We start from the raw sequence: 15346 nt of genomic DNA on the forward strand, positions 1-15346 counted from the left end.
TAACACCGAGACAAAATACTGTTTAGTTTTTTGTTGGTGTTTTTTTTTTAAACAGTAACTTCAAAGCTGGGCAGTCCGTCCCGGGGGCCGGAACGGTTCGACACGTGTAATACATTATTTTTCTGAACACGTAGAGTAGCTGCTATTTGCTTAATCCTGCTAGGTTTAACCTTTAACAGAAAAATAAAAAGCAGATGTGTTGCAGTTAGTCATTTTTGACGTTCTGCACACGGACATGCATTAAAACTTCACTAAGCGCTGTGAACGTTGTCACCGTTGAGACTCTTTAACTTGTACGAAATGAGCATTGCGAGTGTCGGGAGGGAAATGTGACACTTCAACTTTGTGAGCAGCTCTACATAAAATGTCACGCTCAAGAAATGTTTGGTGAAGGCCAAACACATTTCCATTTGACATTATTTCCTGTGGGGAAAACAGGTTTGAAATGAGAACTTGGCAGGCAAAGCAGTTCATTGGAATTTTCTATTATCAGATAAAATTACAAAAAAAACTGTAACTAATGATAAAAAAGCGGGCGACTCCTCCAGAGAAATATATGAGATAACACAAACACACACACTTGGCTTGTACACGACGTGCTATCTTTTTTTTTTAAATCCGACTAATGACGCCCCCTTCTGGTCACAAGTGGAATAACACATAAAATAACATTTTGAAATGGGACGCAAACAAGAGGTGAACTTTCTGTTCTATTTTTGCTTTACAAATGTAGGCGTTTAAAAGCATCCATCTATCATCCGAGTTGCTTCTCCTCAAACACCACAACCGATAAGAGACATTAACATCTTGGATCATAAACTACTATGATGAAGAACATTCACCTAAAAGCAAAAATGATACATAACATTCACCTAACATCCAAAATACAAATGCAAAAAAACAAAAGCTTTGACAGCAACAATAAGAAAAAATACAAGCTCCAATAAATCCTGATTCACACGCAAACAAAATGCAGTTTTGAAAATGCAGTGTTAAAATATATGAAAAACAATTTCCACCAATTCGTGGTCACGCACGCACGTTTTGTGAAGCACGAGAGGACACTTGTGTAGTATGATACTTTTTATTTTAACTTAAAAAGAGAGCAGATCAAAAACAGGGTTCAATAAATTAGAAATAAATAGAATCATTGTCGTCAATAATAATAATAATACATTTGAATTACGCCACTGCGAGAGTTTGACACAAACAGGCGCTCGGAATGTTTTGCTTTTTCTTTTCTCTAGAAAAATTCTAAAATGAAAATATTGCAACCCACTCAAATCCCCCCACCCCCCCCACCCGATAAACAAAATAATTAGATAAATAAATAAAAAATAGCTCAAATATTAAAACCTCCCGAATAAAAGTGCCACCGACCCTCCTGTGTTGGTCCCCTAACTAAAATCTACGTAGAAATTTAAAATAGGTTAGTGATTTCCCGTTGTACAATTTGGAATGTGATAATCCCTTTTAATGACCATGATAATGTTACTAGTGGTAATAATAATATTAATAATAACAATAATAATAATAATGTTGTTGTGTCCTTTTTCAGAGTTGCTAAAGATTTTTTGCATGTTTTTTTTCAGGTTTTTAAATGCTGTTCTTTGTCGACTAAGTTATTTACATGAGCTCCTTTTTTCTGAAGCTTTTCCTTCTTTGTTTCTGTCTTTTTTTTTTTTAGTTTTTTGTCTCATACTGGAATGAAAACAGTGCAGCCGGTCGGCCGCTGCCTCTATATTTGTCAGTTAATAGAGATGTATAGACATGTCTATGCAAGTGATATATCAGCAGTTTCTTTTTTTTCCTCCTTTGTTTCTTTTTTTGAGTAAACCGTCCGCATACGTCAGACCTGCACTGGATTAAAACATCCCGTCAGCGACTAGATGGCGCTCTCGTCTCTACGTGAAGTGTGTTTGAGGTATGTACACTTGTTGGTCGGTCTTGGATTGCGTGTGTGCGCGTGCGTGTGCTTGTGTGTGTGTGTGTGTGTGTGTACGTCAGTGCAAGTACGTCAATGCACGCCACCAAAGCACAGAGGAAAAGCGCTCAGGAATTTCCAGCTCGGCTCGGAAAGGTCACCTGTGGACAGAGGGACGGATGGATGGAGGGAAGGAAGGTACGATGTCGGCGGTTGACAGATGGGAAGAGAGAAGTACAGAAGCTTCGTTAGATGAGATCTTTTCCGTGTTTTCACCTTTCTCACAAGTCAACCATCACATCAGTCGGGGCGCTCGACGACAAACGTCGGCATCATTCAGCGCATGCCGAGACGGCTGCAAGTTTGGGCAAGTTTCTTGCCGTAAAGTTCCAATTGGTGGCCCAATCCGACTCGCGTTTACAACTTGTGTGTGAAATGGTGACAATTTGTTCTCACCGGTTATTTTGTCTTTTCATCTTCTTTCTGCGCAATCACGTTTCAGCCGTTCATGTCATTTGACAAAAGCCTTCAGAATCACGACTCGCTTTGACCACACACGCACCGCTTTTTGTTTTTCGTGTTGAATATTTTTTTTTAATCAATCAGATTTGTGATTGTGCACCGCGCCTTGGTGAGTGCTGCACATTCAATCTTGACTCCAAAAAGATTCGATTTGACGATCCAGAGTCAAATTTGAGAGTCAAATATTCTGCGTAAAAATATTTGACTCAATTGTTTCTGCATTTACTGGAACTAAATATTTTAGAGTAAAATGTACTTGACTGTCCGTCCACTGGTTGGTTCTGATATGTTTTTCCCTCAGAATTGGTTGAGCATAAAATGTGCGCTGTCACACATGATTAAAAATTTTTTTTCGAGACAAACTGGACTTTATGAGGCAAAGTTCTACAACACCGTTGCTACCTGGCTTGTTTCAAGACGCAAACTTTTTTGTGCGTTATTTTGCAACGTCACGGTGATATGGTCATGAATTCCTATTGTGATGTCTGTGTGTGCGTGTTGCGTTCAAACATTCTGACTGACATCAATTGACAACATGAATTCAGGGCAACGCCGGGAAAAGTTTGAATATTGTTCTTGTGGACGCAAAACAAGGCTGTGCGTGTTATGCAAAAGCAGTTCTGCAAATAGCATGGCACTTCTTTATTTATAATCCGGGCTGCTGTGCGAATGCGTCATCTCACACTGGCCTGACAGCTGCGACACATTTTTGGGTGGAGCATTTGGATGGATTTCTTTTTTTTTTTTTTGATTTTTCATTTTTTAAACCTTCAATTAGTTGGGCAAAACAGATTAAGAACACAATTCTTATTTACGACTATGGCCTGACAAGAGGCAACGTCTTCTTGGAAACGCACAAATGAAGGTCAAAAGAACTCAAACGCAGGACATTCCCTGCGTGTTGTTTTTACCCTCATGGCTCCTTTCTCGTAAGCAAGAGGCATTTGTTTTCCCAACCAGGACAATCGCAATGCAGTGGAACCGCCAAAATTAAGAAGTAGCCTCAAAGGCAATTTTGAACTGACTTGCACAGAAAAGTTCAAAACAAATTGAATCTTAATTCGTGTTGGAAAACAAACAGTTGTAAAATTAAAAGCAAATCTTATCGTACTTCCAAGTTAAATACAACTGAACCGCACTTAACAGAGTATACTCGCGCCCCAAAAAGTTGAAGTCACTCGAAAATTGATGGCATTCAGTGATTTGACGTTTTCCAGACCACTAGAGGGAGCCCACGACACTTTGACAATCACTGCCTGAGTTTTTACTTGGTTTTCTGTCCCACCCTCAAGATCTAAATGCAATATTCCAATTCTGCGATCATAATGCTTCTTTTGTAATATCAAATGCCAATCAAGCTTGATTTGAATTAGCGTGTCTGTACTTTGCGCCCGCCTCGAGATGTTGACACATTGAATAAAAGCTCATCTCCTGACCTGCCTGCGTGTCAACGCAGGTGGATGCACCAAGCATCAGCTCCAAAGGTGAACATTGAAAGTGATAAAAGAACAAAGCAGCCAAACAAACAAATCACACAGTGGCTCAAAAAAACTGCCTGGCGTGAGCAACAAATCGTCTTGATCCTGTTGGGACTTTTGACCGTTATTGATCAGAGTGTGCCCAGGTCAACGAAGAAAAAAACAAAAAAAAACATGCACGTGACACGGGCTGTGGTCACCATGGCAACAAGACATGCAGGTCAGCGCACGGCCGCTCGCTCGAGGTGACGACACAAAGACCGCCCACCGACTTGGGCAATCAATCGCCATGGCAACACAAACACTGGCCGGCCAATCGACTTACAACAATGTGAGAGGAAGGAGAGGAGGAGGGGCTTTAATCACTCGCTAGGCGACCATTGCCGGAGCGAATAACGATTGGACGGCTGAGTTGCCATGATAACAAAAGAACAGAACGGCAGCAGGAAGGCAAATGAACAGGATTGGAGTCAATTAAAAGTGGACATTTTACCGCTATCCTGTCTTGACGACACACGGTAGTTGTAATAAAAGCATATTTGCGCCTACCGTACTTCTGCAACTTGATTTATCCATCATTCGCATTTGAAGACCAAAAATGGAGAATTCCTTTTTCGAAGAAAATAAAGAATTATTTACAGTTTTATATTTACATGCGGCTAAAAAAAGCAAAGTGTGAAGAGAGAATGCGGCCAAAAGACTTTCAAATGTCCACACACTCTTTTATTTGTTGTTACTTCCTCTCTTTTGTAACCACGGCACTTCTTCCTGTTGCTTTTTTGTTGTTCCGATAAAAAAAAAAAAAAAAAAGAATGCAGTGCAGCATGTCGTGGCTCCAAACTTAATTTGTTCTCAATTGTTGGCACGGTGCGCGGTGGGCCTAAAAGTTACGACGCCATCGCCACATAACTTTCTTTTTAAAACTATTTGCCATTTCCTTTAATTCGTCTGAGAACGTTCGGTGCTGCAGCTTTCCACGTCATTTTCATTCTTTTTTTGTTTCCCGCGTTTGACTCGAGCGGCAGCAACCTTCGTTTGGCATGTGATGAGCGAGCTCACCTTCATTTGGGTATTCATCCTCGCTCCTCTCTGCTGTCACTCAATACGGGCGGTTGGCATCCTTGGGCCTCTTGAGCTGCACTTTCAGCCGCTTCATGCCGATCTGGAAGCCGTTCATCGCCTGGATGGCCGCCTGAGCGCTAGCCGGGTTGTCGAAACTCACAAATCCTGGACGGGGGAGCATGACAAAAAAAAATAACTAAGAGGACAGCTTGTTTTGATGATCCTTGAATTGCCGTCTTCCTGCCTCAACTTTGAGACACAGCACGGCGCTGTAGATCAAAATAATTAATGGGCAGCGTAATTCATCCCCCGTAACCCCACCCCCCTTGTTTTTTTTTTTTAATCACTTGTCCTTTCCTGTGTCCGATACAGCTGCTGTCTGCCCTCCCGCTCCTCCCTTTGTCTCCCACATCAGTATGTGTGTGCGTGCGTGCGTGCGTGTGTGTCTCACCAAAACATTTGCTCTGGTTGGTGGCCCGGTCAACAAACACCTTCGCCGAGATGACATTGCCAAAGGGCAAAAACATCTGCAGCATTTCGGAATCACTGAACTCCTGAGGCAGGTGGTAGATGAAAATGTTGCATCCCTCAGGACCTGTCGCGCACACACACACACGCGCACACACAGCCGACAACTTTATAGGAGATGACTGGCGAAAAGAGGTGTGGTCCTAAACACGCAGACAAAAAGTCTGGTCACCTTCTCTTTGCTGCTGTTGCTGGGGCTGCTGGTGTTGCTGGGCAACCAGCGTGGGCTGCTGGGGGAACGGCTGGCCGACCAATCCGTAGGCGGCGGGGTACGCCGCTACTGGGGCAGACAAACGGCGACGTTATCTGATTGGGCGGCGCCAACAGGTGGCAACACGGCAACGTCCAATGGCGTGAGCTTATTTGGAGCCCAAATGTGTCCCGCTGAAGGTGAAAACTATAAAACGTCTGTAAAAACAATGACCGAGACCACCGCTGCCACCCCCTTCCACTCAGCGGCTATAAATCCTCGACGCTCGCAGCACATTTTCAATGTTGACGCATGACTGACCGGCTTTTAAAATGAATAACAATATTGCACAAGTTTGCGTTCGCCTTGACAACTTGTTGGGCCAAACGGGTGGGATGGAAAAATAAATCTTGGAGAGCAGTTGGAATGGCCAAAAAAATCACGTGAACTAAGATATTTGCAGTTTAATATTCACCGGTTTGCAATTTTGCCCATCGGGAACCTATCATCAACACTTTGCTAAAAACACGCAAGGGAATTGCAATTATGTTGAAGTGACAAACTTTGCATGTCACCGAGGAGCAACGTTTAGCCTGGGTTGTTACAGAGAGTCTTCAGCGCTTCGGCATTTAAACGCGCACGTCCTGGATTTTGGTTTATTTCTTTTTTTAATCAAATGATTATTTATTTCTAACGGCAATGCAGCAGGATCAGTTTGAAATGAAATCAAAGTACAACAGGATCTTAGCAAATTAGTGACTGAAACGATTGGGTAATATATAGAAAAATAGTCAAAGACAAGAAAAAACAAATAAGTACGTAACTAGATAAAGACGGAATACAATAAAATGGGAGACATTAGAAGGCATCTTGAAAGAAGATCAGAAAACTTGCTGGTGTTTCCCGTGTGCGGCGGCGGCAGCGGCTTTCACCCACCTGTGTAATGCTGCATGCCGGCGTAGGCTTGCTGGAGTGGATCCAAGGCTGCTGGAGACTGAGCTGAAAAAAAACAAAAACAAATTGAGATTTAAAAAAATAAATAAATAAATCAACTCTTCCCTGTCGTTGTTTGAGATGCTACGGGAATGCGAGAGGAATTAGGTCAGAACTACAAAAAAAAAATGATTTCAATTTTCCAAAGGTGACTTTGATTTGAAGATGATGCTGAGACAAGAATACAAAAAAAAATTTAAAAAATGTGAGCATAGGAATTACTTTTGGTATAAAATGTTCCAAGGCAAAAGTCAAAAGATTTTGTTGAGACAAATCGCACAAATTTCGGAAGGCAAAAAATAGTCGCGCAAGAATTACAGTTTGGAGATGATTTAAAAAAAATAATAGTTTTATCATTTTGTTTTCTGAAGCTCTTTTGTGTGCTGTATATATTGAAAAAAATTATGTCACCCGAAATGTCAAAGGTGAGAGCTGATCTCAAAACGATTTCAATACAATGTTGCGACTAAAAAAAACCAAAAAAACAAGAACCGCAATCAAAGCAGAGATGAATTATTTTCAAATGACTAACTATGAAACTATTGTGACTCGAAATGTCCCTTTTGGGTAAATAATGAGCAGAAAACACTCAGCACGAGCTTGAGAAATATTCTTGATGACACAATTGTTGACAAAGTGAATTTTGCCATCCGCCGAAGACGCACCTTGATACGTGTGAATGCCGTTGGTGTACAACGTCTCGGTGCCTTGCTGCCCATTGGTTGGCGCCGGCACGCTGCCGTAACCGTTCATTCCGATGGGCGCAGGGAGAGCCGGCACGGGCGTCGCTGCGATGGTCGGTGGAGTGTTTGTTCCTGCAGGCGGGAATTGCACACAAGAAATGTCAGCCGACGGCAAACGTTTTGGAGTCCATTTGGAAAATTCTCACTTCAAATTTGGCATGAGGAGAAAATATAGCAGGTGTTGGGATGATACCGACATTATTTTGAGGTATTGGGTACTTGTGAAGTATGCCAATAACATTGTTGATACTTAAAAAAAAAAAAAAAAAAAAGGTGTGTGGCCAATAGTTGGTGCAAGACATTGGCCGTCATCCGTCACTGAAATTTTATGCCTCCCAAATATTAACAATATCACTACTTGGCATTTGTTATCGGCGCGGACTTCTACTCGTATCGGTCTGGGAAAAAAGTGATCTCGAACATCCCAAACTTCAAGTGCAAATTTGAATTGGCAAAATTTGCCAAAGTGCGGCTCGTTGGGAGGCCAGTCGAGGTGGACGTCGCCAAACGGTCACATCTCACGTTTGGAGTTAACACAAAAAAAAAAAATTGGGCGGATAATCTTGAAAATAGTGTCAAGCGGGTCACTCGTATCTCAAGTCCATTTTTTTAAGTGCATTCAAATTTCCGAGCATGTTTGTTGTGTTCAACTTCATCCTTGCGACTACAACCGAACGCGCTTAATTCCGGCACTTTTCCCGACTGCTACGTGCGGCAGAGCGAGCGCGCCTACCCGAGGACGGCGTGATGGGCGTGATGGGCGTGGCGATGATTCCGTTGGCATTGAGCGCCGCCATCTGCTGCATCTGCACGGCGGCGACGGTCGCCACGGGGGACAAGTACGCCGACTGGGCGACCAGGGCCTGCTGTTGCACAAGCTGTAGTGGGGGGGGGGGGGGGGGGGGGGGGGCACATGGAAGACAAAGAGACAGTTAAATGCTTCTGGGAAGAAGCGAGCGAGGGCGAGGGCGAGGGGGACATGCAGAGCGAGTGATGGAGGAGCAGATGAATAGAGATCTAATTACGAGAGCATTATGGGCCGAGTCAGTGGGTTAATGGCGGTGCGTTGCAGGCGAGCTAAATGGCAGATGACGTAGGTCCTGGGGCGCGGCTAACGACGTTAGCCGTCGGAAAGCGAGGACACGCTTTGGAGAGCGCGCCACTTGCCTGAGCGTTGACCGCCTGCGTGTAGGCGTTGTAGGCGGGGAAGTTGAGGGTCATGGGGCTGAAGATGCCCAACTGGGACGCTACTTGCTGCATCCGTCGCAGCCCCCGCTCCTTCTCCGTATCGGCGAACTTCACCACCAGACTGGACGACGCCCCCTGGCACAAAAGCGACGAGGTCAGACTTGCTTCGGGCGACATATTTTCTGACATGTTAAGATACCAAACCAGCAACTGAAGCGGAATCAATTTAAGGAAAAATAAATAATGAAAATGACGAAACTAATGATTTGCTACTTAAACCGTAATGTATTTGTTGACTCGTATATCCGTCAATGGCAGCGAATGAGTTAATGTGCTTCAATCAGTGCTGCTGTTTTGGCTAGCAATAAAGCAGTTTTTCTAAATCTGTTTGAGAAAGCTGTTTGTCTTAAACGGGGGGGACAAATGAGCTACGAGGATGGCAAGTTGTGCTAAACTTTTCATTTCATTGTCGATGATTTAGCTCACACAAGCGCAGCTCAGCCTTTTTAATCTTGTATTTGGAAGCACCTTCAACTCACAGGCATTGTGCGACTCCCGTGCAGGCTGTTGATTGCAGCCTGCGCTTCTGCGTGTCCCTGGAATTTTACAAACGCACACCCTAAAGGAACGACAACAACAAAACAGAGTCGGTAAGACAACAAGGAGCCGCGCGTCCCGCCAAACGCGTCGTCGTGTACCTTTGCTGGTGCCGTCAGGCCCTCTCAGCACGGTGCACTCGTCTATGCTGCCGAAGGGCTCGAAGAGCCTTCGAACGTCCTCGTCGCTCTGTTGCTTTCCCAGCATGCCCACAAACAACTTCCTGTCCTCTGAGGAGCAAATCAAACAAGGAGGAAACGATTTGCAGTGAGTATGCTCTTGAAAATTTGATTCTTCCCAGTCACAGACACTCGAGAGTAAACAAATCAATCTGGCCCAAATTAAGAATTAGCTTGTGTGACATTTTGTGGCTATTGCGCAAACTTAATTATGACGTGCGCATCTTTCTGGCTGGTAGGAAATGGCAGGGCCAGCACATGCATTGTCACGTGACACACACACGTGACACAACTCAACCAGTGAAAGCATCAAATCTAATCATTAGCCTATACAAACAATATAAAAAAATTAATATGCCTGTATGTAATGTTGTAACGCGTGTCAACAAGTGATGTTCCACCATTTTTGTTCAACTGTTTGTTGCTTAGAGGCTTGTAAAACAGTAGCTATTGATGCTAACCGTTCGCACGTTAATGGCATTTCCTGTTACATGTTAGCATTAAGCTAGCTGTAATTCTCTTTGTTTGATGTTTATTTTGTTCGTCAACTTCAACCGAGTGACAATAAACAGATTGTTTCCTCGTTCTTTCTATTTGCCAACCTGCTGCTGAATGAATGAGGTGAGGCTGTCGCTACGGCGGGTTTTCTTCAACATCTTTCAAGCATTTTCTTTTGTTTTTGTAGGAAGTTACCTTTGTCGTCCACCAGGGAGCAGTATTCGCTACAGTGGAAAAAGGCGAGTGTGTGCGGAGGCTGCCAAGCTCCTCTGATGACCACTCTCCATCTCTGTCTGATCCATTTTGACTCTTAGTCTTCTCTCTGTCACTCTGTGTGCGTGTGCGTGTGCGTGTGCGTGTGCGTGTGCGCATCTCACCTCCTCTGCCCTCACTGTCTGCTGGTTTCACCTGGATCGGCCGATTCATCTGCAAGAGCAAAACAAAAAGTGTCATGAATACAAGTGGCCTTTGTACTCTGCATTTCACCACAAATCCAATTTTTATGCTTTTATGTCCATTATTCAAGATAAGGCAGCAGAAAATGTCAACATCGAATTTTCTGACCTGTAATACAGAAAGTCGAGTGTATTGATAGTTGGTGTGGACAAAACTATTGTTGAAATGACACCACGGAATTTTTGGGACTTTTAGTACCGGTGTTTATGCGTAGTGGAGCAGACAGTTAATGTTTTTTGGAGAGGTGAGCAAAAGTCAACAAACACTTAAGAGCAGAATTTTGCGATTGCGACATCACCAAGTCACCTTTGTCTTTTTCCCAACTTGTAGGGAAAAGCCCAATGAATGATTTCCTTGTGTGTACAAAATGTTCTTGTGGTTTTTAACCTTGGTTTGACAAATCACATTTGGCATTTATCACTCATGAATTTTGACCGAGGATGTGTCTCATACAACCTTTCTTTCTCTCCCTTCCGTCTCACCGACACACACACACACACACGCACACACACACAGGCGCACATAATCAGAGTGGAGTACCGCAGGGGATTGAGAAGTGACGAGATTAAGAATGAAGGCCAACTGATCTGGATTACAGGGCAACGACGTATTAGATGAGAGACACGAGTAGGTTGCGATAGAGGCAAGACGAGAAGGGGGAGGAGGGGTGGCGGCTGAAGTGACAAGTGTGGGAAGCAAACGGCCACAGTGGTCCAAAATAAAATAAAGAAAGAAAGAATGAAGTAAAAAAAAAAAAAAAGATGGAGAAGAAGGGAGAGGCCTGGGGGACCCCGGCTGACTTTGGAGCGACATAAAGGGCACATGGAAGGCCAAGAGGAACACAGCCAGTGAATGGGACCGCTGGAGAGGAGAGGAGAGGAAAGGAGGAGGCGGGGGGGGGCATACATTGCATCGACGGAGCGATGGAGTGTGGGAGGATGAAAGCAAAGCTGGCGCTGGAGAGGCTGATTCAAAAAGAGCGAGAATGAGAAAGAGAGAGAGAGGACGGGAGGAGCCAAGCGTGATTCAGTCGTGACTCGCTCTGTCTAAAAAATGTCACGACTACCGAGATCCATCGCCTGGGATTCATTATGCATGCATGCACACACATGTTCTGCATAGCAGCCCTTCAGCGCACACACACAAATACACACACTAGCACGCACGCACAGCCGGAGCAAGAACAAGTGCAAAACACACTCACACGCTTGCACACACGCGAAAACACACACAGTGCTTAGTCATAGCACTGAGTGTTCATGCCACAGGGGGGGAGAGGAAAGCTGCGGGGATGATGGTGATGAAAAGAAAGTCAAGAAATGCGTGAACAATCCCTGGGAGAGAAGGAGAGCGTTCCAGAAAGTGAAGGTAAACCAGTCACAAAAAAATAAAGGACAATATTGATGCTAAACGACAGCACGTGGACGTTTTCAAGTCCCAGCGTGTGACGCAGAACCAAAACCAGATTTTTTTTTTTATACTGAGTGTCATCACGTTGGCTGACAAGTTGAAAGTCCGCCGTAAATTGGCCAAAAAGTCGACCTCACGTAGCAACGTGACAAATGTAGAACTCCATTTACGCTCGACGTCTGATAGCAAGTGACTGACTTGCGGAACAGTGCGCCTTATTTATTTATTTTTTTTACTTCCACAAAGATGGCGGCCATTTTTCACTAGTCACCGCAAAGCAGTAACTTGTCAACTATTCATTTCAACAACTTCCATATGGTGACGTTGTCATTCAGCACAAAGCTAAATAAATAAATAAATCCCAGTCGAATTTGAAATGCACGCAAACGGTGGCGGCCATGATGTGATTTTGGAGCAAAGCCGTGTTGCAAATCAATGCGGACTTGGAAAGATCCAAAAGAAAAACGGAGAAGATGCGAGCTTGTCCAAAGAGGCGAGAGGGAGGCGGGCCAAACGTCCCGGCGGGGCGTGAAGGCAACGTCATGAAGCCGCTAGTTGAGGAGGGCGGCTGAGACTGATCCATACCTTTGAGTAATCAGCTCTTAGCTGTCACCGCAAGCGATTGATCCAAGGCCAGGCCAGCGCAGGTGCAACACACACGTGCACACACGTGCACACACGCGCACGCGCGGAACGTCGGCGGGGAGAGCCATGATGCACATTTTTAACCTCACACCTTTATTGACTGCAGCTACGTTACGTTAGCGCACGTGAACTTACAGAAATGACAAACACACATCGGCACCAGTGTTCCCAGTGACCTTGGATTCACACTTTTCTCCGCGTCCGTGCAGTCATCATTTCCGCACCGCTCTTACGGCCGTCCATCCAAGTCATCGATCAGGCACGTCGTGTTCATTGATTTGAGGCCGCGTTGTGGAGAAGGCGGCTGATTGTTGCTAGATGTGTGCCACTAACCTTGCGCCTATCCTTCAATCTAACCATCAGCGCCTCCATTGTGACCGCGAAAGACGCCCAACGGGGCAACCTCATCCATTTCTGCTCAAACCGGGAAGAACGCGAGTGCAGCGAGAGCGCTTCTGCCGAGACAAAAAAAAAAAAAACGGCATCGGAAAATCGTCAAGGCGACCGGCCGGTTGCCATGGCGATTGTATGACGGCGCGCGCGCGCTCACACACACAAACACACACTTGGATGGGCCAGGTAAACAAGGATGCTGGTTGCCAAGGGCGACTGAGGCGATCTTCTGGTAAACAAAGCATTTGTGCGAGGAAGTGTTTTGCCTTGCCGCCTTTGCACTCGGTTACTCTTGGCAAAAATTGCAACGGCGACAAATTATCAATGAGCAAAAAATAAATAAATTTTAAAAAATTACAATTTGGGTCGCAGGTGAGCTGCAGCCAATGGCAGCGGACTTTGGCTGGAAGCCCGCCCACATCACCAGTCACAGGACACAAATAAACGAGAGTCCGTGAACGTCGCAAAAAAAAAAAAAAGAAGAACATATGTGCAACGTGTGAAAGAACATATTTTGCATGTTTGGTTTTTCTAAAAGGGCAGCCGTAAAACGTGAAAAACAAAAGTGTGCACTTTCAGTCAAATTTGAAGACTGCGAACGCGTCCATTTCGTTCGTTAGTTGGCCGAACAAAGTATTCTTTCAGATTTGGCACTCTGAACCGCTTTCATTTTGGTTTCTACTTGCCGTGTTTTTTTTTTTTTTTGCTGCCACTCCGCGTTTGTTCGAGATGAGTGACGTGCTGCACTCGGTCGTTGCCGCACACGCGCCGCTTTCAAGTCGGATGACCCTCTCATTACTCACGTTCCAATTAAGACTTCATTAACAGGAACCATCTGCATGTTGTTTTGTTGTTTTCATTTGGGGAGGGGGAAGGGGGGCGTGGCATACGTGCACGTGCGAGGGATTGCGAGTCGTTATGTGAGCAGTGGCGTGCGCATGCTTGAGATGTATGTGATATATGATGGCCTCTTAAGCGTCTGGCTGGCACGTCGTCACGCACGCACGAGTGAGTGAGCGAGGAAGGGCCCGGCATGCAAAGGCACTTCCATTTGCATGCCGTGCCGCCTCCAAAAAAATAAAAATAAAAAATGGTGACACACTCGCAAGAGGCAGTCACTCACACAGAACACGCGCGCAGAAACACATCCTCTACACATACAGTTAATCTTCCTCCCTTCAGTAATGCACGGAGGATTGTGCCAGGATTAGGGGATATTAAATCCTTGGATTATCCAATCAAATCGTCTTACACTCCCTCCCCCGCCTATGCAAAATCAGCGGAACGAACCATTGCCCCACATCCAGAGAGGAGGGGACCGTTTGTGTGTGTGCGTGTACTCGGGCGATTTGGAACATGGATTAAATGACAGTGTTAAATCATTTACATATTTGCATTGATTGTGTTTTGCTGGCAAAACGCTGGAGGGCAATATCCTCGCGAAAAAATGAATGATGAAAGTGATTACAGTGCACAGCATGAGAACAGACAATTATTTTTGGTGCATATGTTAAGTACACACCCCCCCCCAATCCCCCCTGCCTCTTAGCTCACTTTCATGTGTCCATTTAGCAGAAGTATTTTGATGCTCCCTGATTTTTTTTTGCCTCATCTCCACTTTTGAGGCCAAAGCCGCCAAATGTTTGCCTGCCGCCATCATCGCCATCCCTGCAGGTTCTTTTCCTTCCATTCTCCTCGCTCTCTCTTTCTGCCTCGCAATACCCTCCCCTCCCCTCCTCTCCTCGCCGCGATTGCGAGCGTGCCCAGCAGCCAGACAAATTCATGATGTGGAGCCTCGTGAGTTGAGCGAAAACGAAATCGGGCGCCACCGCCTCGGCCGCCTGTTTGTGTCGCAACAGAAGAACAAGTCCGAGAACGTCTCGAGACCAGAGGCAGTTTTTCGCTCAGGCCCTCTGTCGACATTTACGCCGTAATGACGCGCGGCGTCGTTACTTTGCCTTCTGCGAACAGATGACGGATTTTCTTTTTTTTTTAACATTCCCCATATGGAGCTGCAAAAACACTTGAAGAAAGTCTCGCTTGTTAATTAACACGCCGCTTGCACGCATTTGTCCTCGCACTTGCCATATATTTAGAGCGGATTGTTAGCTTGAAGGCCGCACACATGACAACAGCGAGTGTTGAATTCGGAATGCAACATCCTCACTTTTCAGGCCTCGCCGCACCAATCCGACATCGACATTCGCGGCCAACGGTCGCGTCGGCCTCGAAGTCGACACGTCGGACCGGAAAATGACCAAAGAACACACCGCAAAAGCCGACGGAGACGCCAACGACTTGGGACCTTCTGCGCATGCGTCAGATGTAGTACCCCTCCATGCCACAGGCGGCGCTAGTCAATGCGTTTGGTGGCCTTTCGTGAATGGGAACGATTACTTTGTTTTTTATATCATTCTGTCCACTGAGGAGATGTGAAAACGTGCAAAGTTGATTTTGTTCGATGCCTTTGCGGCCTCATGCGGCGCGCAAACCGGCGTTGCGCGTGCGGCGCCACTGTTTACAACGGCGCCTTCACAGCT

General features: G+C 45.3%; 1 protein-coding gene across 4 annotated transcripts in view; it reads right to left on the bottom strand.

Moving 5' to 3' along the window:
• Positions 1-1318: 1318 nt before the first annotated feature.
• The window catches only part of LOC148328442 (CUGBP Elav-like family member 3), a 29323-nt gene continuing 15295 nt past the window's right edge, over positions 1319-15346 (bottom strand). For 3 of the 4 annotated variants that reach the window (XM_088307297.1, XM_088307296.1, XM_088307295.1), the window contains exons 6-16: positions 10280-10328; positions 9327-9455; positions 9168-9247; positions 8613-8763; positions 8174-8323; positions 7363-7512; positions 6641-6703; positions 5687-5794; positions 5438-5581; positions 4984-5151; positions 1319-2085 (exon numbers count right to left, since the gene is read on the bottom strand). In XM_088307297.1, the coding sequence (XP_088163423.1) occupies positions 5024-5151; positions 5438-5581; positions 5687-5794; positions 6641-6703; positions 7363-7512; positions 8174-8323; positions 8613-8763; positions 9168-9247; positions 9327-9455; positions 10280-10328 (1152 nt within the window). In that variant the 3' untranslated portion in view covers positions 1319-2085; positions 4984-5023. The remainder of the gene's footprint in view (positions 2086-4983; positions 5152-5437; positions 5582-5686; positions 5795-6640; positions 6704-7362; positions 7513-8173; positions 8324-8612; positions 8764-9167; positions 9248-9326; positions 9456-10279; positions 10329-15346) is intronic. The other variant, XM_088307298.1, reaches the window with a different exon arrangement.

The sequence above is a fragment of the Idiotropiscis lumnitzeri genome, chromosome 10 (assembly GCF_059441095.1).
Source record: "Idiotropiscis lumnitzeri isolate Australia: NSW breed Sydney's pygmy pipehorse chromosome 10, RoL_Ilum_1.0, whole genome shotgun sequence".
NCBI lineage: Eukaryota > Metazoa > Chordata > Actinopteri > Syngnathiformes > Syngnathidae > Idiotropiscis > Idiotropiscis lumnitzeri.